At 41.4% G+C, this 24,577-nt stretch overlaps 1 protein-coding gene across 1 annotated transcript in view; it reads left to right on the plus strand.

Moving 5' to 3' along the window:
* The first annotated feature begins 585 nt into the window (after positions 1-585).
* dlg5a (discs, large homolog 5a) overlaps positions 586-24,577 on the plus strand; it is a 131,554-nt gene continuing 107,562 nt past the window's right edge. Inside the window, exon 1 of the mRNA XM_080450030.1 lies at positions 586-1,387. Coding sequence (XP_080306156.1) covers positions 1,084-1,387 — 304 coding nt within the window. The 5' untranslated portion in view covers positions 586-1,083. The remainder of the gene's footprint in view (positions 1,388-24,577) is intronic.

Raw genomic sequence — 24,577 nt, forward strand, 5'->3', positions numbered from 1 at the left:
GAAGGGGGCACTACTATGTTCCGGCGCCGGCGAAACCGTCAGTGTTGCCATGTCCGCTTATTATAAGCGATTTTGGGCTTGTTTCTCTGCAAAGTTGCTTGTAAATATTGGTTAGTTGCGCTGGTTGCGGGTTTTTTGGGCTTGTTTTTGTAGTGCAGTTGCTTATTTGGTGCTTGTTTCATAAATGTTGTTTAAATCAGTGGTTCTCAAACATTTTCATATCGAGGACCCCCAAATTAATATTTATTTGTCCTCGGTCGGACCCCCATCTGAAAATGTTTTGTGCCAGGGACCCCCGTGCCAGATTTGATTTGTGTTTCTATTTTACACCTATATTTCACATTTTACACGCAAGAGTTTTTTTGTTGTTGAAAATAGCAGATCTACAATTAAAGCGTTGTGACTTGTGTGAGCTTGTAGATCTGCTATTTTCAAATAGCCGTAGCCTACAGTCGCTTCTTTTGGGCTTGTTTTCATAGACCTGGACGCTTATTTCTCTCGAAATGTATGGCAACACTCGACACCGTGGTACGACGAAGTGTGAGCTACAGCTCCAGACATGGCGGACCAACTGGATAATATGGATACAGTGTAACTGGAGGAATAGCATCAGCAACATAGTTGCCGTAATTTTTTTTTTTTTTACTGAGACCAGGGTAACGTAACGTGCAGTTAAATGGTCCACTGCAAAGATGGGAATGTCTCCGGGTAAAGTGTACTCGGAAAGAAAGCCCCGGCGACGATATTATGAACCGCTACTACTACACAAGTAAGATGCGGGGGGGGGCGGCGGTGGAAATGTGTCGCTCTTTTTTTTATAGTGCAGTCAACAGCCCTCTGGGCTACGAATATGGCTTCTTGTGCCCCCCCCCCTCCATCATTTGCTATAAACATTGATCTCTCCAATGCGACCTAAATGGCCGTAATGGTTGAGGCGAAGTGCCGTAAATCCACGATAAGTTCGTTGTTAGGTTAAATTGGCGTGGTGTTTTTTTTGTTGTTGTTAGAAGTTAGAACCCTAATCCACCTGGACTTAGCCCTGGGAAAGCCATACGGAACTATTAACGGCCGATACAAACAGCAATGGAGCCAAAGCACAAAGAGTTGCTAGACCAGTGCCACCAGAACTTGTTGGAGTCCATAACGGACGCGGACCGACTGATAGAGTTGCTGGTCGTTTCTGGGACGTTGAGCCAACTCGACAGGTTCGAGCTGGACCAGAACTGTTCGTCCAGCGCCGAGAAAGTGGACCACCTCTTGAAGATGCTGACGAACAAGGACAGCGACCACTTCCTAGAGCTCTGTGTGGCCCTGGAAAAGGCATACCCTGACCTCTACTCTGCCCTCTTCAGCAACAGTGCTGGTGGACCCGTGGACCACTCATCTGGTAAGACTTGAAAATGTCTGACATCTCATCAGCTCCTGTTCAAAGCAATAGGCTCTATGCACATCAGCCATAAATGCACAGGTGTTGCCAATGATACTAATGAAGGCTCTGTTCCATTCTGGTCAAACAGAGTCAGGGTTGCTGATATTGTGCATAATATTGGCTCACTGGAAACACTTTGCTACACCAGTGGGTCTAAAATTGGGGTCCAGGGACCCTCATGGTTCCTTGAGGGGGTTCCAAATGGCCCCTTACGGGTGTGTAACTCTGAGAGTGTACAAATGTACAGTTATGGGGGGTCATGGAAATTAAAAAGTCTGAGAACTACTGTGCTACACTATGGAACAGAGCCTTCATCAGCGTCATCGGTAACACCTGTGAATTTCTAAACAATATGGCTGCTGTGCATAGAGCCTATTGCAAAAATGTGTGAATCCCCCCCCCCCCCGACCCCCTATCAGATGCAGTCAGCTCTAATATGTGGTCTTTTGGTGCCCACCTGACCTTTGGGGCTTGGGTGATGAACATGCAAGGAAGGACCGGTCTTGGCAGTTTGATTAAACCAGTGGTTCTTTTAACGTTTTTAAGTTATTTCAAGGACCTCCAGTTTGCTGTGCATTAGGGCCACAGACAGACCCCCTAGCCGCAAGAAACTCTTAGATCCTATTTTTATTATCTGGAATCTAGAGTTGCAATACCAACCCTTGCCAGCCCATTCCTCCAAACCATTCATCCTATCTGATTGTATTAAACAACGTTAAACTCGCCAACATTGCAGCTGTACGGAAAGCTTGAATTGTCCTCTTTCTATCTGCAAAGCTTTTGTTTCATACAAATCCACGGAAGACATGTTATGAGCTACTTTCTGTCAAGAAATTCCGTGCAGGTGATATTATTTTTAATGTTGGAGTTTGGAGTTTACCACCTGTTTCTAAAACAATCATATAATGTCCATTTGGTATTTTGGTTCCATTCGTACACTTGGAGTGACAGATCCGTAAGGGTCCAATTGGTAACTATCTGTCATTTAGCTGGGGATCACCGTGGAACCACCTCAAGGACCCCTGGGGGTCTCCGGCCCGGACAGACCTCACTTTGAGAACCACTGGATTAAACAGTTTGAAAAATGTTGTGATGATTGCAGTGGTTGGCTGAACAACACACCTTAGATCTTTGTTACAGAATCACCTTCAACTTACAACGGGAATTAACATTGCGTGGTGTGGCTCAGAAGACAGTACAGTATCGGAACTAAAATGTGATTCAAGAGACTATTTGCTATTTGCATGAATGCATAAGAAGTCTTTGACCATATCTCCCAGAGTCAGCTTTCAAAAGACGTACAGAAAGCAAGAGACGAGAGAACACATACTGCACCCCGTAACAAGGCTGGGCGAGATGCAGACTTAAAATCAATCGATTATAAAACTTTTAAAAGACTATACAAATATAGTGAAAATAATAGCAGATCTACCACCAACATTGTACAAGAAAGTATAGAATAGTGGTTAGACTCATCAATTTAGAATAACGAATATATGATTATTTCATGTCGATTTGTTGATTTATAAGAAATATGAATACATAAACAAAAAAACAAAAAAAAAATCGGTTATTGGTTATAAGTATCAGTTTCGCCATATTTTCCGTTAATTGCCCAGCCCTACATACATCCTACAATACTAAAAAGATAATACAATACTAAACAAAAGGTGTAGGGTTTGGGTAGGAATGCAGCTAGCTTGTGACTGAGTACTTTTCTCCAGGTTTACTCTGCTCCAGTATAATTAAATTACTCTCTAAATTACTTGATTACATAACATGCCGAGGGTCTATGGTAATAACGTATAATATGACCTAGGTCATGCTGGTTCTCAACGTCGGATCTGGGGACCACTAGGGGTCCTTTACCGGTCTGTAACTCTGATAGTGTACACAAGAGACTATTACGGGTCCCTTAAATTGATTACATTTGTATACTCTCAGAGTTATGTTATATTATTTGGACGGCCCATTTGGCTACTAACTATGAAAAATGTCATAGGGACCCCCTGGAACCCCATCAAGGACCAAATGGACCTGTAACCATTTGTACACTCTTGAGAGTTAAATTCACACAGATTTTACAGTGTAGATTGGTTTCCTAGAGATGGCAAATCAAATAGGAGGTTTATTTGGCCTAAAGCAGTGGTTCTCAACCTGTGGGTCGGAACCACCAGGGGGTTCCCCACATGTTATTTTTTTGGGGGGGGGTCCCCAGATGACAGTGAATTGACAAGTTAAGGACTTAAGAACTTTTTAATACCACCAAAAAAGAGAGAAAATAAAAAGACCAAAACTGCATCAAAAGTAAGCAACAATCTATACTATTAAAAACTAGTTAAACATTTATCTGTGGACAAAGTCAAACACAATTGAATGCCTCAACTCCTACAATTCCAAGTGCTTATCAGAGTGGGGTCCCCAGTTCAAATATCATTATTTTGGGGGGTCACACTCACAGCCTGAAAGGTTTGAGAACCAGTCGCCCTAAAGGACCATTCACAGACACCAAGCACTGTTACGACCGCGATAACTATATGACATTTAAAAAATCTAACTCAAGTTCACACCATAACTATGACGACAACTATATTCGTGGTCGTTTGGATCACTCTCTGAGCGATTTAATTCTAAATCCATCAGGACATTTCTTGACAATCTGCTCAACCCTCCTTTACCTAAGGACTCGGGTACAAAATCTCGTCTCCTTAATTAACCCATTTTGGGCGGGAACCCCTATTTGTAACTATACCGCTATGTACAGTATATAGCAACATACATTTTCTGTAATTTTTCAATAAATATTTGAAGTTTTTCAGAAAACTTAGGTCAGGATTTAGAAGGCGTTTTTAGAATCAGCCTCAGGTCTAAATGGGTTAATTATCAGTCAGATTACTGAATATCCTTTTCATTCGTCTTTCAGCATCACTGCAGACGGACATCTCTCGCACCCTCTGTCTACCCCCCCCCCCGTACATGGGCCCTCCCTGAGTCTGACACATGCACAATTTTGATGCATATTAAACCTTTTCATTGATTTCATAGATGACCTCATAGATTTGTTTGACAGCACTACTAGTGTGTAAATTAATGTATTTTTTGTTTTGTTGACTTGTCTTTTCTGTTCATTTGCTGGATTCATGTTAATATGTAATTTCAGACTTTTAAACCCTCAATACTTGGTAAACGTGACTTTGCTCTGTACTTAGTCTGCTCTTTTTTCCCTCTGCACCAAAACACTTTAGCAGATCTACAAGCTGCGAGGCGTTGTGTGCTTGTAGATCTGCTATTTTCGGCTAATGTTCCCCTCATAATAGGGATTCTAGGGTTCAAGATTTGGCGGCCCCTCTGTAGTAACTATAAGGACCCCCGGTTGAAGACCCATGATCTACAGTCTATCTTGAACAGTATATCTCTGCTGTCCAGCGTGAACCTGCTAACTCCAAAACGCTCATTGTTCAGGAAACGAAAAAACTAAATATACGTTTTTCAGGAAATGAAGAAAACAAAAGCTTAAAACAAAGCAATACTGCCTCATCAAAGTTGGTATAGTGACTTTATATGTTGTCAGATACTTGCATGTGTCATTATATTATCAACACTTTACCCAAATTGCGGGTAAATCAACACTTTACCCAGCGCAAGTGGAGTTAGTAGTTTCAGACGAGCAGAAATCAAGCTGAAATGGAGTTAGGTGTCCAAACAACAATAGCTCCACTCGCTGCTGAGGGAGAGGTTTCAAAAGGGTACAAATTCCCAAAAGCTAACAATGGATCTCCAAGCTCACAATGCATCACAACAACGTGTGAATTAATGCCCTGATGCTTCATGACACTTATTATATAGGCCTACAATAATAGACAGGACTTTAACTATTACAATAACTTCTGCAAAGAGTCGGAGTTTCAGTAGAAGTAGCGCGACAGAAATGCTATGAACTCCTTTCTTCTTGTCACATTGCTCTCCTCATTAAACACTTCATAGATTTTAGAAATATAAATTACTTGTTTTCATAACATTAGCGTCAGTGCTAAGTTTGATAAACAGGTACACTGCATAGTTTTAACAGACTACGGGGAGTTTGTTTACGTGATCCTCCTCGTTCACTGCGCAATATCGTGATAGTATATTTTTCAATATCGCACACCCCTACTCATGCACTTTATGTCAACCTCATATTATACATACTGTACGGATGGATATGCTATGTGTATAATTATGTATACCCCCCCACCTCTTCTTTTATTCTGTCTCTTTCTGGAAACAACAAAAGACGATGGAGCTTGCACAAAAACGAATGTTTTACACCTTTACACCTGTGATGTGACAATAAAGATGATTCTGATCTGAACGCTCGTATAGTTGTCGTTATAGTTATGGTTATAATGCATATCAAATTGGGGGTCTCCGCAATTAAAGTTTGACAATCAATCACTAGGTCACCTACAGTAGGTTCTGTTTCGCAATGCTCATCGCCCTAAACGTGGGCTCTCTTATGTTTCTCTTATTTACCATGGGTAGGCTAGGCCCGTTGCAGTTCTTACATTATCGCCTTATAACGCAATTATTTGAGATAATAATTGCACTTATCTTGCATAATCTTACCGTTTCCATGTTGAAAAGTATTTATACATTTTCAAACATTTAATAGTGAAAATAGCAGCTCTACAAGCTTACAACATGGCGCAGTACGACGTTGTGAGTGTTTTGAGCTTGTACATCGGCTGTTTCCACTATTTCTTTTTACAAAAATGTGAAAGCATAAAATGATTCAATATGTCAGTCAATGAAGTTAATTGATATATTTGCCCCGTGCAGATTTTGTTTACAAAGCATAAAAGGCATACAGACATTTTTTTATTCATGTTCCGATGTTCAATGCCAAAAACACAAATACATTTTTATCGTAATTATTTAATATGACAATTAATCGTCATCAGATTTCATGATTGTGACGGAGCCCTAACCCAGATGGTTTTCTTTTGCAGAGAAAGAAATTAAGAGGAAAACTTGCTTAATTTTAATAAGCACACAGCAGTAACCTCAATGTGTTATCAATACCATGCTATTATTATGGTACATTAGATAGCCGCCTGACTTGTTTCCATGACAACGTGTTCTCCACTGGCGTCATGGTCCATATCGACCTGCGTGTGTGCGCATATATCCTACCCATGCATGATTATACCTTGTATTAGGGCTGCACAATTAACCAAGACATATCAAAACTGATAATTAGAACCAATAACCGACTAAATCTTGCTCTTGTAGGTTATAATTGAATAATTCAGAAGCCGTTTTTACATGTTTTTTATTTCTTGTATATCAACGAATCAACACATAATTCTTAAAAAAAAACAAAAAAACTAAATTGATTAGTCTCATTAAACACATTGTGAGCTTGTAGATTTGCTATTTTCACTTATTTTTTTATAATTGTTCAATCGTAATTGAGGCAATAATAAGGCAAATAATCATGATATTGATATGAAGTCATATCGCCCAGCGCTACCTAACCTTGTATAACACGCAGACCCCTTTTCCCATGTAGAAGGTAAACCCTGTCATCACCATATATATATATATATATATATATATATATATATATATCCTTTTCTTGTTTGCTTTAATGATGCAAACCGTAGGTTATAATTATAACCACAATGTATCCAAGCATCCATTGTAGTCCTTTGAATTGTGCTCATTGTAGTATAGCAATAGCTTGCACTTGAGTGGTATTGAGTGTTGTTGCTGTTGCACGGAGGCAGGCAAAAGGGCAACCAAGTTTAAAAGCCTTGTCTATTTCTGCCTGTTCAGTGTTTTGCTCTCTGAATGACTGAATCCAGTGGCTTACTTACAACCAGCGACATGCCCTGAGGGCCTGAATGCAAGGATGAGCCTAGAGACCCAACCGAGGGAAGGAGATGAAAAGTAGTACCATCCTGAGACATATTTAAAGCCTGGCAGGTTCCTATTTTGAGATAACTTAAAGCTTAACTTGCAAAGTTTAGGCCGGTGCCTACTCATTCTTTTTAATTCAGAATTACACGGCTGTTTGTGATTCCTGACTCACGTTGCTACAAGTCGAAGTGTGCCTCTGCCATTTGCCAGCAGGGACGACTTGGCTAATAGCTAATAGGTATTGCTGAGTTGGTGCCTTGATGCTCTTGCTGACTGGATTGCAGATGCTTCCCTGAGCTTTATCAGCCGAGCTTTATCAGGCTAAAAGCTAGGCTGCCAACGCTAACTAACATGTAGCCACAGATAAAACCACACCAGTCTAAATCTCCTCCCCTCTCTGTCAGACACACATAGCTCTGGTCCATATAATGTTAGTAGAGTTCTCCAACTTCTCCTCCATTGACGCTATGGACCAGAGAGCGAGCTCACACACACACACACACACACACACACACACACACACACACACACACACACACACACACACACACACACACACACACACACACACACACACACACACACACACACACACACACACACAAACACAAACACACAAAAATCAATATGTTTTTAATTTCATCTTGAGAAATGTACATCTCAGCATAAACACAATTGATGTATGCAGTGGATTTAACAATATGGGGGCTCCAAGCAAAGCTCAAGTTTGCTCAAAGCTCACCGCTTGCCGATGTCCACGGTGACGTTGGTGTACAGCGGTTCTCTTGTCCTCACCACCTTTTAGGACAGAGAGTTGATCCCGTCTGTTGTCATGGTCCATCTGGTGCGAGTGAGAAGGCCAAATCTCTCTGGGCTTTCTTCGTTGTGTTTGTATCTCGCACGAGGGATGTTTTTGCATTTCCCCACCTCTCCATTGGGACGTGACACAGACATACCTCTATAGAGCACCGAAGTCTGACGTAATTTACACATCCTACCTGGTTCGTGGTTTTCCACCCCTGTTCTGAATCCCCATAGACGTCTTTAATATCGCGTCAAATAAGAACTGTTCCAAAAATAAACAAATGATCCCGGCGGTTTGACTCTTATGGATATGAAGCATCAACTGACGGTGAGAAAACGTTAATGTTACTTCCGCCGAAATAGTAAAATTTTCGCCAGAAACAGACTGTATCAAATATAAGTGACTGACTATCATAAACGATACAGAACCTCCTCCCTGACAATATCGCCGAGACATTTTGTTTATTTTTGGACCGCAATTCTTATATGAGACGATTCTAAGATGACCCAATGTTATTCTCCATAGAGAAATTACTTTACGAACCAGGGGATGAACGAGTGACGTCAGGACTTCTGTACTCTATTCACAAATCCACAGACGCGCTGCCTGTAGGCAGCCATAGCTGCCTACAGGCAGCCATAGCTGCCATAGCTGCCTACAACACCACAGCTATGGCTGCCTATACAGGCAGCGCGTCTTTGGATTCATCTATACACAACCCTGTTATAAATGTCGTCATCCTCTCCTCACCATCCCCAATAGCAGTGGTGGAAAAAGTACTCAAATGTTTTACTTAAGTTAAAGTATCAATACTGCAATGTAGAAGTACTCTGTTACAAGTAAAAGTCCGGAATTCAGAATTCGGAAGGTCCCATTTCAAAAGTTTTTAAATTTATTCAAATCTTTTGAAAATAGCAGATCTATAATCTCGCATCGTGACGCATTGTGAGCTTGTAGATCGACTATTTTCAAATGGCCGAAATGTATTTAGGGCTGAAGTGGGTAATGTATGTTTTGTAATAATAATCAAAATCTACAAAGTAACTAAAGTTTTTAAATACTTGTAGTGGAGTAAAAGTACAATATTTGCCTCTGAGATGTAGTGGAGTAGAAGTAAACGCTGGCACTGGCTGTACCCTGTTTTAAAAAAACCTCTGGCAGTGAATGTGTTAATCGTGTGTTTCTGCCTTCCTGAGCCAAAGTGAACTAACTAATTCCATATTTCCAAGCGGCAGCAATCAAACTGATTTCATGCCTGGTGTTTGTGGTGCTCTTCCAATAGCAACGCGTGGCTGTCTGATCTTCTACCTACAACATGTCCAGGACCCCCGAATTGATACGTCTTGTGTTGTGTGTGTTTAGCCGCAGACCCCCATCTCTGGTTGGGGGGGGGGTCCAACCAGTGGTGTCATAGGGGTTCAGTTAAAGTGGTTAAACTGAATTGATGCTATATTGACAAATATTTGTGGCGAGCCCCTGGAACCCTGTGAAGGACCCCTGGGGGCTCCCTGAACCACACTTTGAGAACCACTGACCTACAAAAATAGGCTAGTAAAATAGCAGTACACCTGCACACCCCCCACCCCGCCCTTCAGCAGACTGCTGGGCGTGTGACAGTGATTTAAACCCACTCAGAAAGGAGGGCAACTCAATGCTCCCTGACAGAATGCAGCGTCCACAATCTATAAGGTCTGCTCTCTGCTCGCTTTCACTCTCACGTCCCCCTCACTGTATTACTCCGTTGCTTGCTTTCTTGTACTGCTCCTGACTCTGCCTCTATCTAGGGTAAGGTTGAGCGATATGCCCAAAAAATCGGCGATTGCTGATATATTCGCGCTAGAAAATGAAATAATGTGAGAACCGCTCCGCTCCAGAGTTCAATTTATACTTTGCCGTACAGCAGGCCGCGTATTGAAAATGGCAGATCTACAAGCTCACAATGCGTCACGTCCACGACGTGTTGTGAGCTTGTAGATCCGTTTTTTTACGGCGCACGGCCCCGTCGTACGACGAAGTATAGATTTGGCTGTAACACATGTAGTGCCATTATCGGGTTACTATAGTAACGTGACAGAGGGATAGAGTGCACTTTGTCAATGAACAGAGACGAGATGACATGACTGCTGCCATGCACTTCTCTCACTGACAAAACTTCTTTATACAACGAAGAATTGTGAAACATATCACTCACTCCGTTTACTTTCTTTATTTTTTTTACGGCTTTGAAAATACAAACAACAAACAAGCTGATAAAGAGACAACTAGGAAAGCAAAAGCTATTCCCTCTTTCTTTCGGTCTCCTCCGCTCCATTTGAGTAGCCTAGTACCGGGGACACCGGTTCGGGACAGCTGTTTTGTTAGACTTGTCGGAAATCAGTGCAACAAGAACATGCCTAATACTAATTATTAGAATGGCCCAAATTGATTAAATTAATTGTAGAGTTGAATTCAGAAGACAAGATTTGTGTAAAAAAAAAATACAGTACAGTACAAGCTTGCGCTGTGAGCTTGTAAATCTGCTATTTTTTAATAGCCAATGCTAAAATCTAACATGACACGGATGCTTTCCCGGTTTTAATTGCTTAATCACTTCAATCAGATTTTCTAAATAGACGATGTACAAGCTCAGAACGCTTCAGATCACCTTTCAACAGCACAGAGCACGATAAACATCTATGTAAGCAGTCAAAGCAAGTGTTATTCAATTCTAACTGTGGTGAAAACACACGGGACAATTTGATACTTGATATTTGAGCGTTGTACATAATTTCTTTGTCGGGACACAGGACACCCAGCTTGCAACCGGGACATTCCCGGCCAAACCTGTGTGTGTGTGTGTGTGTGTGTGTGTGTGTGTGTGTGTGTGTGTGTGTGTGTGTGTGTGTGTGTGTGTGTGTGTGTGTGTGTGTGTGTGTGTGTGTGTGTGTGTGTGTGTGTGTGTGTGTGTGTGTGTGTGTGTGTGTGTGTGTGTGTGTGTGTGTGTGTGTGTGTGAGAGACAGACAAACACAACGTCTTTATTTCTCTTCGCTCTCTCGGTGCTTCTCCTCTCTCTACATAGTTAAAACTAGAAAAAGTGCTCCTCGGAGCACAGGTCTCCGCCAGGTCAGGTAGGTTATTGTGGCCTCCTGGTGGCGCTATAATAGGCCAATGTTGGGTGCCAAAGGGTGCCATTTTTTATTGGGCCTTGCACGGCAATCGGACACTGCATTCATGGTTTGAGGCATTTTGGGCAAAGAAAATGTTTTGCTAAATTAGACCTGCTGGTGGCGCTATAACAGGCCAATGTTAAAAGGGTGGCATTAGTTCCCAACATAGTGTGAATGTGCGTGCAAAGTTTGACTGCAATCGGACGGTGCGTTCATGATTTGCGGAATTTTGTTCAAAACAAGCCACTACAGCAAACTTTAGATGTCAATCTTAGCCAATGAGGATGGAATATGAAAAATCAAACTCCGTCTTGATCACATGACTATGGAGATCATGTGTACCGATTTGCGTGAAATTTGGATAAAATTGGAAGGAGTAATATAAAAAAAATTGTTTTACATAAGTCGGCCTCCTGGTGGCGCTATAAAAGGCAGATGTGAAAAATGCAGGGCAAAGGTTTTTCCTTTACCTCTAGGGAGTGCGCATACAACGTTTACACAGATTGGTGCAGTTATAGGTAAAAACATGAATCGGCCTGTTATAGCGCCACCATGAGGCTGATTTGAAAATGTTCAAGTGGCATTTATTCCTCGGCATAGTGGGAATGTGCGTGCAAAGTTTCACGGAAATTGCATGCTGTGTTCATGATTTGAGGCATTTTGTTGAAAACGGAGCACTCCTGCAAACTTTGGAAGCCATTTTGAGCCAATCAGGATGGAATATGAAAAATATGTAAGACCGTTTCCTTTAATGACTATAGAGATACTGTGTACCGATTTGCGAGATTTTTGGACAAAATCTGTAGGAGTACTGTCAAAAAATATGTTTTGCACAAATCGGCCACCTGGTGGCGCTATAAAAGGCCCATGTGAAAACTTTGGGGCAGAAGTTCGGAATTGGCATCCAGGGAGTGTGTGTGCACAGTTTCGCTGCGATCAAGCCAACGGTGGCGGAGATTAGCTGCTCACAGACGGACACACACACACACACACACGGACGGACGGACGGACAAACGGACGGAGGGTAAAACATACTCTCTCGCCATGCCTTTCGGCCTGGCGGAGACAATAAAGGGATGCACCAATAGAGACAGAAAAGAGAGAGAGAGGGGGGAGTGAGAGGGTGGGTGGGTGGGTGGGGGAGACAACAGGCCTTTTGTTTAGAGGTTGAGCAGGGCTAAAGTACCCAGTCAGCAACTTGGTCTGTGTACAGCAGCCAGGACATTATGAGCAGTGTTGCCATGTCCACTTATTATAAGCGACTTCTTTTTCTGTAAAGCTGCTTGTTACACATTGACTGCCAATCGCGTAGATCTACGTGAAGTGAAAAAAAAATGTTTTTTTTTTCCAATTTCACCCAAAGACCAAGGAGATATGATTAGTTGAAGATCTAGACTCCTATCCACTTCCTTGTTAATCTCTCAAGAACAGTTTCTGCACTGCGTTGGAATCTGTCGGGGAGGTTCGTCATAACGTGTGCGCATGGGCGTGCCTTCAGATCAGGAAGCAGGCCGCGCTTTACCCAATCAAATGTAGTGGGCGGGATTCACGTGTCCGTCGATCCTTCCCCCCTCGAAACAAACCGAAACTAATTTAACAATAGCGTCCGCGGAGCAGACAAAACCACGGAAAGATATTCACATTTTAACTTACTCTTTCATCATAGAAACAAGTGGGCTTATAACCAATACGATCCATGTTCTCTGGGAGAAGTGGTGTTAGTGTTCCGTGTAGAAATATTGTTAGTGGGAATGAAAACATAGTCGCACCAACCGGAAGTGATGCGCTGAAGGCATACAACAAACACCGGTTTCCTTGCGCTCTGGCGTTACGTTTTCTTCCGCCCAGAGCCAACAGACATAGAACAAACAGCGGAGGGCGCTGTTTTTCATTTTCAGTTGGCGATGGGTTCCCAGATTGCTTCCTTGTTAACTTAAAACTTAAAAAGTCTGTATTTCGGCTCCTGAGTACTTTTTTTTTCCAATGAAAAACTCTGGCACTGGCTAAAAAAATATGAAAATAATTCTGGCAGTTAATGTGTTAATATTGGGCTTGTTTCTAAAGTGTAGTTGCTTATTTTGGGCTTGCTGCTTCCTTAATGTTGTTTAAAGTAAACCAGTGGTTCTCAAACATTTTCATGTCAAGGACCCCAAATTAATATGCATTCGTCCACGGACCTCCCAAATAATTTGTGCCAAGGACCTCTGTACCAGATTTGTGTTGTTAAACATTTTCAAAAAATATTCAAAATGTGTCACTTTTTTCACGTAAAAAACCCCGAATAAGTAGCCGATCTAGAAGCTCTCAACGTGTTGTGATACAACGCGTTGTGAGCTTGTAGATCGGCCATTTTCAAATATCCGATGCATATAGGTTTAAAGTGCTCATGTGGCCGCTTCTTTTGGGCTTGTTTTCATAGACCTGCTGCTCATTTCTCTCGCAAAATCTGGCAACACTGATTATGAGCCAGAGGCACGGAGAGAAGGGGGGGGGGGGCTATACCCTCTGCCCTGTCAACGAGTGTCCCTCCCTCTCCCACTCCATAAACCACTGGGGACAGACGGAATGACTTATGGCCCTGACACTCTGTCACGACCATGGTCTTAAATATCTCCCATGGGCTCCACTCCTAGCACTCTCTCACTCCAACCCCCTCTCTCTATTTCTGCCTGTCTGCACGGTGGTGGAATGTACATTACATGTACATTTACTCAAGTACTGAACTTAAAGGAATATTTCACTTTCAAACATGTTTTCATGTATATGATATTCATTTTTTCAGACACGCCCCTTTCCTATATACAAATGTAATGAGTAATTCAAAAAACACGGCCCCCTCATGCATTAGAAGGACAATATCAGTAACCTAAACCAAGGACGGGTGTTTTCAATTAATCTAACCTGGTTAAAATGGAGTTTAAAATTACAATTGGTTTGTATTGGAAAGGGGCGTGTCTGATCAAATGAATATCAAATATCTAAATATTGAACCAAGCAACGTAAAAACTGTCTGGGGTGAAACACAAAAGCCTGAGTAGACGTTAATATGACCCCAAACATTTTTGAAAGTAAAGTATCCCTTTAAGTAGAATTTAAATGTTTTAAATGTATATTTATTTATTACTTCATACTTCTACTCCAATACATGTCAGAGGCAAATATTGTGCTTTTTATTCCACTACATTTAGTTGACAGCTTTATTTACTTTGAAGATTTTGATTTCTAATAATTAATGTAATCATATTAATAAAAAATCTTCTAAATTTTTTGAAAATAGCAGACCTACACACTCAATGCATGGCAGATCGGCTATTTCTGAATAGCCCTAAGTGGGCTTAAGTGGTGTATGATCAATAATTATAGTCCACCGTTGCCTCACAGCTAGAAGGTCCTTGGTTCAATTCCCACCGGGGACGCTGTGGGCGTGTCCTCTCCTCCGCGTCATCAGTGCCCATACCCTAGGTGGGGTTGGCGAAAGGGCCTTTCTGTGTGGAGTTTACATGTTCTCCCCGTGTCCCCTAGGGTAGGTACCCTCACAAAAAACATGCAGTAATTCTGTCCTCCCCGTGGTCAGCCGGGGCGCCTGATGGAGGGGAAAGGAACTGGTGGGAATAACGTGTTCCTTCCACACGCTACATCCTACCGGGGAAACTCCCCCCTGTCATGTGATAAGAAGCGGACTGCTCACTCATGCAATGAAGGAAGCTTGAGCTCAGTTCGGGGCTCTCCCCAGGCTGGCAGAGGGAGAGTAGCGCCCAGGAGCTTAGGCAATTGGCACTGGGGGAAAAATGGGTTACAAAATCGTGGGACAAAAATTTTAAAGAAAACAATTATAATAATTATAGTCCAATAACAGGATTCTGTATATATGATTGTGAAATGGGAATTTTGAATAATGAGTATTTACTTTATTAACACAAATATATTTTGATGCCAATACCTTTTGTATTTATACTTTTTTTGTACACTGTGGTAATTTTACTAATGCTTTTGTATTTCGACTTTTTATACACTGTGGTACTTTTACTTAAGTAAATGATCTGAGTATTTCTTCCACCGCTGCTCTTTGTTCTCTCTCTCTCTCTCTCTCTCTCTCTCTCTCTCTCTCTCTCTCTCTCTCTCTGCCCCTTGATGATGCACACTGCCCTTCTCCTCGATCGCCCCATTCACTTCCCCCCACGGCTCTTTCGTTCCACCCGTGTTCTTCTCCTTCGTGTTGTGCTCCTGTTTTGGAGATGGAGCCATCAATCCGCCCACCGCAGTTTACCCATGTTTCTGACCTGCAGTAGACATGTTTGATGACATTTCATAGTCCCGTCCTTCATAGCAGATCGTTGCTGTCGCCCAGAAACCTTATCTCCATATTTTCCTTCCACCGTAAATTAACGCCCTACTTGATCACACTACAGAGTCACACAGAAGCATCAAAAGTAGCAAATCCGTGCGCCGTGTTTTGAGCCATTGGATCCTCCTCCGTCTCACCAGGTCCAGGACCTGAGCGTTGCACCAGACTCCCCCGTTCCAAACATTTCATTCTGGCGTGATGGTTTCTTGGGACGTGGTGGTACTGCAGGCTCCACTTGCGGTTTGCTTGAATGGCCTCCTTTAAAGGGACTACACCATGAATTTTAACTTTTTCTTCTTTTTTGTGTGTTTTTGGTCTCCCTTACCTCTCTTCTATCCCCAAAAATACCCCAGTTTGAAAACTCAGGCTTTCACAGCAAATCTGGGGTTTTCTGTAAATTGGTCTAAAAACAGGCCAAACTGATTTGGTCCCCCTGCCTACGTCACGTCAGGGAATAATTCCTCCCGTTTTTCAGTTAAAAAAAATAAATAAAAATGTATTTTTCTTATTTTTTTCTTATTTTATTTTTTTACTTTTCCCACACAGAACCAGGAGATAACATGCATACAAACTAGGGGTGTGCCGATACACTAATTTCACCAAACGATACGATACGATATTTGGCTCACAACTTCGATACGATTTCGATACGATACGATACGCACTTTTTTTATTATGAAAAATATATGGGGGAGAAAAAAAGCAAATGCAAACAAATAATTCTGTTTTTGCATTATTCAGATATGCGAACTTGTAGCTTTTCAGCTACAATAGCCGTTTTGAATCAAAATAGGGCAATAGTGTGATACCTGACCCGAAAAAAAAACATGTTGTCACCCTTTTCACCTCGGGGCTGTTTGCATGCCTGATTATTATTATTGTATTATTATTTATTTTTTTTAAAACGATATTTTTTTTTTCTCAAAACAATACATATCGTCACGAAAACGTATCGCGATATATCGCGGGACGATATATCGGCACACCCCTAATACAAACTGGCTCAATAGCGCCCCGTGCCAAACAGGACAATGTGGTATTGCAGGTGAAAGTGCTTTATAAGCCAGAGAGAAGTTAGTTGGAATGAGTATATCTGAGGCTTGATTTAGGCTCAAACCTTTTGAAAAACGTTTGAGGGACATAAACAATCTGATATTAAATATTTATTTATTTAAAATTCATGGTGTAGTCCCTTTAACAATTATTAATAAAATGTTTTTGGATCAGTGGTTCTCAAACTTTTTTAATGTCAAGGACCCCCATAACTCTGATAGTGAACCCTTATGGGTCCATTTTGGTTCCATTTGTACACTCTCGGAGTTACAGACCTGTAAGGGTCCATTTGGAACCCCCTCAAGGAACCCTGAGGTTCCCTGGACCCCACTATGAGAACCACCGTCCTAGACTTTTTATTACACACTGGTAACGGATAGGTCCTCGGTATCAACCGAGTTGTGGGTATTGGAATCAGTGTCGGGAAGGAAAAAATGGTATTGGTACAATTCTAGTTGCTCAGTTGTGATTAGGTGCGGCTAATGAGAGGCTGGCCTAGAGCCGGGCAATTAACCGAAAATATATCTAAACTGATATTTTGAACCATTAACAGACTTAATCTTGCTCATGTTGGTTATTCGAATAACTGAGAAGCAGTTTTTATTTATTTATATACGTATATCAACATATATATTTTTTAATAATCAACTAAATGAATTAGTCTGATTAAACACTTGGCCCTGTATTATACAAACAGCGAAAATAGCTGATCCACAAGCTCACAACGTGTCACATAATGGCATGTTATGTGGCATAATAGGCTCTGTGCATAGCTGTAGTCTCGGGTTCTCCGAAGGTGGCATACTCGTTTCTGGTTCCGTTTCTCGACAGCTTTGCTTGATTGGCCCGGCAGCCGACTTAACCCATTTAGACCGGGAACGCGTCTGTGTCATTTTTATATTTCTTTGGCTATTCAAACATAGCATATCTACAAGCTCGTAAGGGTGGCACCGAATTTTGGATTGAATTTTCTTTTTGTCTTAATTCTTAGTCTGCCATCGCTGAGTGTGTGTGTGTGTGTGTGTGTGTTTGTGTGTGACTTTAGCTCTCTCTGTACACCCTGTAGTCCACTCACACAAATTCATAAAAAAAAAAAAACTACGAGCTTTTTTGAAAAATCGGTTACATTTTGTGCAAATCTTTGAATATATATATATATATATATATATACATATATATATATATATGAGTATATTGAGTTAAAATGTTTGCTTAAAAAAAAAAAAATATATATATATATATATATATATATATTTTTTTTTAAGCAAACATTTTAACTCAAATCCTAAGTTTTTTATGTATTTGTCCGCGGATATTTAGTTCCAGGGACCCCGAGAAGCAAACCTTTTGAGTTAAAATGTATATATTATATTAAAGATTTGCACACATTTTCACAATTATTATAATTTTTTGAATAGAAGAAATCAAAAAATGACACACAGATGCGTTTCCGGTCTTAAAGGGTTAAAGCGGAAACAGACATACATGCGTCATGCGCACAATGGCCGAGGCTTATCGGCATCAGGCTTGGCTCGCGCAGATGATTTCTGATGCCGTGTCTTCTGTTTAGATGCTGAGCATCCACAGCCAGGAGGCAGTACTGTGGAACAGGACTTCATTAGCATTTCACACATGTTCCTGCGCTTCTTAATGAAGCCGTAAGGCAGTGAAAATGCCACCGTCTAAATGCTTGCTAACGCCATGAGATCATGAACCAAGACATCCTAGCTCCTCGTCTCTTCTGGTCCATGACCCTCAACTAGGTTTTCTCCATTCCCCCCCCCCTTTTTTTTCTTTTCCCCCCATGCCTCTTTTACCCTGATCTGGTTTCTCCTCTTAGCCATCTCTGTTCGTTAGGGATGGGGACGATATGAAGATTTCATGTCACGATTATTGTGGACAAAATAATTGCAATGAACAATGTTATTATCTCAATAATCAATTAATTTTTAGTTTTTTGATGGATTGTTTTATTGTTTCCCCTGTTGCTTTAATGTTGTCGTTTTGTCAAGTTGTTTTGTTCTGTTTTCTTGACCTTTGTTGAGGTTCCTTCAATGTGAAGGCCTGTACGTTTTCTTTTCCCTTTACCCCTATAGCACATATCATGAACCGAATACCACTGAATGTGTTATTAATGTGCAGAAAAACCAATAAAACAAAGTTTAAAAATTAAAAGAATCAATTAATTTTAATCTTCGCAATATTATTGTGAGCATCTTTTATTGCGATAAACGATAATAGCGATGAAGGTTTTTCTACAGTTTCCTTACTGCCCCTATAGCAGTTTGTCTGACCTCTGTGCTGTGCCTGCCTCATTACCAGTGTTGCCAAGTCTGCTTATTATAAGCCTCTTTGGGCTTGTTTTTCTGTAAAGTTGCTTGTAAATATTGGATGTTGCGGGTTGCGTTTTTTCTTTGGGTGGGGGGGGGGGGGGGGGGTGTTTCTAAAGTGTATTTGCTTATTTGGGCTTGCTGTCTAATGTTGTTTAAACCAGTGGTTCTCAAACATTTTCATGTCAAGGATCCCCATATTTGTCCAAGGTCCAAGAGACCCCAATACATGATTTCTATTTCATTTTCTAAAATGTAAAAAACAAAATCCAAATATGTCACATTTGCGTCCAGATGTTTTTAAATGAGCAGATCTACAAGCTTGTAGATCAGCTATTTTCATATAGCCAGTGTACATAGGTTGTAGTCAGTTGTAAAACTGATGCTATATTTACTCATTTTGCTATGTGTGTGTGTGTGTGTGTGTGTGTGTGTGTGTGTGTGTGTGTGTGTGTGTGTTTTCGTAGAATTGAAGAAGTACTCACGTGTTTTACTTAAGTAAAAGTATCAATACAACATTGTAAAAAAAATATATATATGTTACAAGTAAAATTCCAGTATTCAACACATTGTTGCATTTTTGGAAATACTGTATTGTCTATATTGCCTTTGAAGCAGCAACATGTCTTAGGTGTTAGGTCAAATATAGCCGTAATCTGGTGCTACTACATCTGACAGTGTTGCAGCCGGCTTTGCAGTCACTACGCTGGTATTCAATAGCAAATTGATAGGCCTAATGTTTTATCAAATTCACTTTACCCATAATGATTGTAGATTTGTTTACAGTGAGTGAGAAATCGCCGTAAACACACAGACTTCACATGGCAGACACACACAGTAACCAGACTTGCTCGCTGCTCGCTAGTCGGTACTAGAAAGCAGCACACACGTTTAATCATCACAGAACGTCACTCTAATTGATTCAAAGGGATAACGGGTCAAGCAGAAACGGGTGATTCCTTTGGTAGTGATGGCAGACCGTTTACAAATGACTATGTATGGATTGTCCCTCACTGTAAAATTCCCTCAATTGTCACATTTCTCTTGTAGCCTACCGTAATTTGATTTAAACGAAAAACAAAAACATTGTTTTTATTATAATTTCCCGTTTCATTTCGAGGGAAAGATTGTCCCAGCTTCCATCACAGCACAGAGAAGTACATCATTGGAGCGATGCGTCTCCGTTCTCCAGATAAGTCTGGGCTTGTATCTAAACCATTACAGCTTTATTGGCTATAGAATAAAATGAGTATGAAGTCATTCATTTGATCTAGCAAGAGAGCGTGTCTCTCGGCACCAACCGTGGCCGGCGCATATAGATAAAGAAAGACACTTCTGCATGTGTTTGAATTAAGTTTTACTGCATGCAATATTTTATATTACAAATTATTTACATTTGATAATTCGAATGGATCGAATCCACATGGTGTTTTAAAAAGGAATATTCGAAAGTAATTTTTGGCCAATTCTGACAGCTCTACTTGCTAATAATATTCAAAGCTATGGACACGGTCATCACAAACAGCGAGACAAATATGGATTTCTCTTAACTTGAAACGAAGATGCCGCGGCAAAAGGTCATCCAAATTCATGTAGCGTTCAACGGGCAGCCATATGCTTCGTTATCCCATTTGTGCATAATGGCGTTATTTGGAATTGGGACAGGTTTTGTATCCGTCTTTCACCTTTTGTGTTTGACCCAACCCTTGGCAGTTGGCACAGCTAAGCTGCTCAAAAAGCACTTATGTCTCATTTATGCTGAGCTTGGGCTCTTCACAGAGAAAAGGCCCATGCTGATAATAAGCTGGGTTGTGTTGCAGGGACAGGGGGACGGGGACGGGGACGGGGGGGGGGGGTGTGAGGCGCTCTGGACCCCTGAGCTGCTCAGCAGTTCTAACATGTCAGCTGGGCTGAAGGTTGAGGTTCTAATGTTGTCTACACACATTTTAATGTCGGCCCTTCTTCCCATGTTGTTGTGTGCGCTGCATTCACACAGATATTTAATAACGGTAGAGCTTGTAGGCTGAGGCTGACGCGGCTGCTTTTCAAATATGCCTAAAACTCAGGACCTACATTTATAGATTAGCCCTCCTAGCTCCATTCAAGAGATGTACAAGTTTTATGTCAGATCGTTCAGTAAAATGTAAGGGAGTGTTTAGCAGCTTGCTTTAGCAAAGCTGCTCTATAAACAGGCCGCGATAAAGGGGCGTGCACTTCTATTCATATTTATGAATGAACCTAGGAAAGCGGGTGTGGCTGTGGAAAGGGGGCGTGCCTGTAAAAAAGGATCTAACTATGCTCTGACTGTGTGGGGCATCAGGTTCCAAAGTGTGGCAGTTTGATTGACAGCCTCTATTTGCGGGGTGCCGCCCCATCTCAGCTCTCAGGCAGAGGACACAGAGTAGGAGAATACTTTAAATCATAATAAGTGCACCAAAACATTTACAATTTACATTTTGTGTCTGCTTAGGGTTAGATAAAAACTCGATTTATGTATTTGAAGTTTTATTTGCTCCTCTAATAAAGGAAAAAGCTATAGATTGAGTCTACTGTCTGCAGCAGCAGCTGTCAGTCAAGCCATATAAAACAAATTCATAATAGAATGCACATTAAACAGTACTTTTTGCCCTAAATCCCCCCAAATGAGATTATTGTTTTTTAATTTGGAAACCTGGGTTTAGCGCACATTGAGCTGTGAGTCAGATACTGAACAAACATTGAGGGAATAATCATAGGTCATGGATTATTCATGCTTGGGTGTATTGGAGACTGTAAATAGTATTGGAGACTGTAAAATAAAAAGAAAGTGGCTCACAGCTCAAGTGGCTCTCTGTGTCATGCGTCACAGTCTGCCAGTGCCAACCCCCCGTGCTCTGGGCTCTTGTGGCCATGCAGTGGGTCTGCAGTGACGGGATTAGAAAGCTACAGACGGTGTGGGCTCCCCTGGGGGCTGACAGGAACGGCAGTGGGTCCCTCTGTAGCATCCACACTGTGAGCAGGACTAACAGGCAGCCGGAGACACAGCTGATTTAGAGCACTGCTTCTCAATGGAGCCCAGCTGACCGATGTCAGATTTTTGGGTCTAGAGCGCCGATTACCCATGTTTTATTTTGTTACCGATATTTTGTCAAAATATTTTTTATTTTTCATAACGATTTTTGAATAAATCTGAAAAGCTTAGAACCTATTAAAGTTTCTATTTGAGGAGATTTAACTTATAAGAATAAAAAAAAAGAATAAACACAAATAACCTAAAAAAGAATCTAAAATAGCTGATCTACAAGCTCACAACGCGGCCTGTTGTGAGCTTAATAATAAAGTCATGTTAATGGGTATTATAAAAATTCGGTGTTTGTTTATTTATTTATTATTGTATCGACTGAGACAGAAAGTAAAAAATAGTCCCCGTCAGCCAGTCTACTCTCAGCAGTGTGACTCTTCATGACTGCCACTCTCTGACAGCCAGGAAAGCTGATGATGCTTAATAAAGAACACCACTGGTGGGGTTGGCGAAAGGGCCTTTCTGTGTGGAGTTTACATGTTCTCCCCGTGTCCCCAAGGGGGTAGGTACCCTCACAAAAAACATGCAGTAATCCTGGTCTCTACACTGCCTCCCCCTGGTCAGCCGGGGCGCCTGATGGAGGGGAAAGGAACTGGTTGGAATAACGTGTTCCTTCCACGCACTACGTCCTACCGGGGAAACTCCCCCTGTCAGGCAAAGAAGCGGCTTGCTAGCTCCTCCTGCATTGAAGGAAGCATGAGCTCAGTTCTGGGCTCTCCCCAGGCTGGCAGAGGGAGAGTAGCGCCCAGGATTACATTGCAATTGGCACTGGGTGAAAAAATGGGTTACAAAAACCGTGGGATACAAATTTTGAAGAAAAAAACACCCCTGGTATTATTACTGTTCCTCATTTAATACCCTGCACCAATTTGGTATTTTCAAGATATGTCAAGATGATGATTTATTTTGTCTTCGTTTTTATTTTAAGTCACACTTTGAATAATTTAGTCTTGACTCGGCGGTGGCATCCGGACTCATAGTGTCTTTGATGAGGCAGTGAGAGTAGGCTTGTCACATAGGCTTGTCACCAATATTAACCACTCAAACCCGATATGGTTCAGCGGAGTCCCTCAGGGCTCTATACTAGTGTATTTTCTGTTATTGTGGGGAAAGCTTTTGCTGAAAATGGCAGATCGACAAGCTCACAACGCGTCACGCTCTATAATATGGGCATAAAAGGGACAAGGAATGACAGATACAGAGATCTCCATATATGGGCACATCGTTCGGATCGCTGGGGAGACATAAGTGTGAGGGCCACGTAGCGGCCCGAGCTCTAGATGTGCGTAGCCAATTTTGATATATAAGATGGGTGTATCAGTCAGATCGACGGTTCTGGACACCCGCCTTTCCAATCGACTCGACACCGTGCACTCAACTCCCTCGGGTCGTCTGCGTGTGCCGAGATACGTGAACTACAGACGCGCGTATGTACAGAGATTCTGTGCATTTATTGTAGGATAATCACAATTATAGACGCAATGCGACGCGTGGTGACCTTGCTATTTCCACTATTTTTTAAGTTTAAGTTGTTAAACTGATTTTGATGTTATTAACTAATCTTCTTACTGGGTACCCCCCTCAAGGACCCCACTTTGAGAACCACAGTTCTGAAGCAATAAGTTGTTGGACACGGGAGTGGGGGGAGTGGAACAGATGAATGTGCTCCCCCAAGGCAGAGCAGAGCGGAGGACTCTCCTGACCTACTTACACCACAGAGGGGGGCAGGTCTTTTTTTTTTACCATAACCTCCCTCCAGTGTTGATTTTGACGGCCAATTTTGATTTAGTCATATTTTAGTCACCTGAAATGTTTTTGTTTAGTTTTAGTCGACTAAATATCCAGTTGTTTTAGTCGACAAAAATGTATTTTGGCGGTGCCTTGATGGCGTCGTAATGGCTGTTTTTACACTTGGTTGCATGCTGCAAATAGCCGATCTACAAGCTCAGAACGCGTTGCGCTGCGACGCATTGTGAGCTTGTAGATCTGCTATTTTCAGAGCTCAACACCCGAGCGCAACTAAACATAAAATGACTTAGTTAGTCTTAGTTCTACTGGCTCTCTTCTTCCCTAGTCCCTCCCTAACATTTTAGTCTAGTTTTTATTTGTTGACAAAATTGTCAATATATTTAGTCTTAGTTTTAGTCATCATTGCTTAGTTTTTATTTAGTTTTCTTCGGTGAAAAAAGGTAGTCGACCATAAAACATTAACAACACACTACCCATCCTTCAGTGGTGGAAAAAGTACTCAAATGTTTTACCGGAAAATGTATTTTCTGTTTATTAAAGAGCTGGAGAGACGAGGAGACTTCTGTTACTGAACAAACACTCTATAGCAATGATTACTATCAGAATATAGTGCTTTAACCTTTTAACAAAATACTTTTTGTTTTAACCCAAAAATATCACTTACCCTACCTTTTAAGTAAAAGTATCAATTCTGCAATGTAGAAATCTTTTGAAAATAGCAGATCTACAAGCTCACATTGCCTCAAAGCGTGATTTG

Source organism: Gymnoscopelus braueri (assembly GCF_963280865.1).
Source record: "Gymnoscopelus braueri genome assembly, chromosome: 14".
NCBI lineage: Eukaryota > Metazoa > Chordata > Actinopteri > Myctophiformes > Myctophidae > Gymnoscopelus > Gymnoscopelus braueri.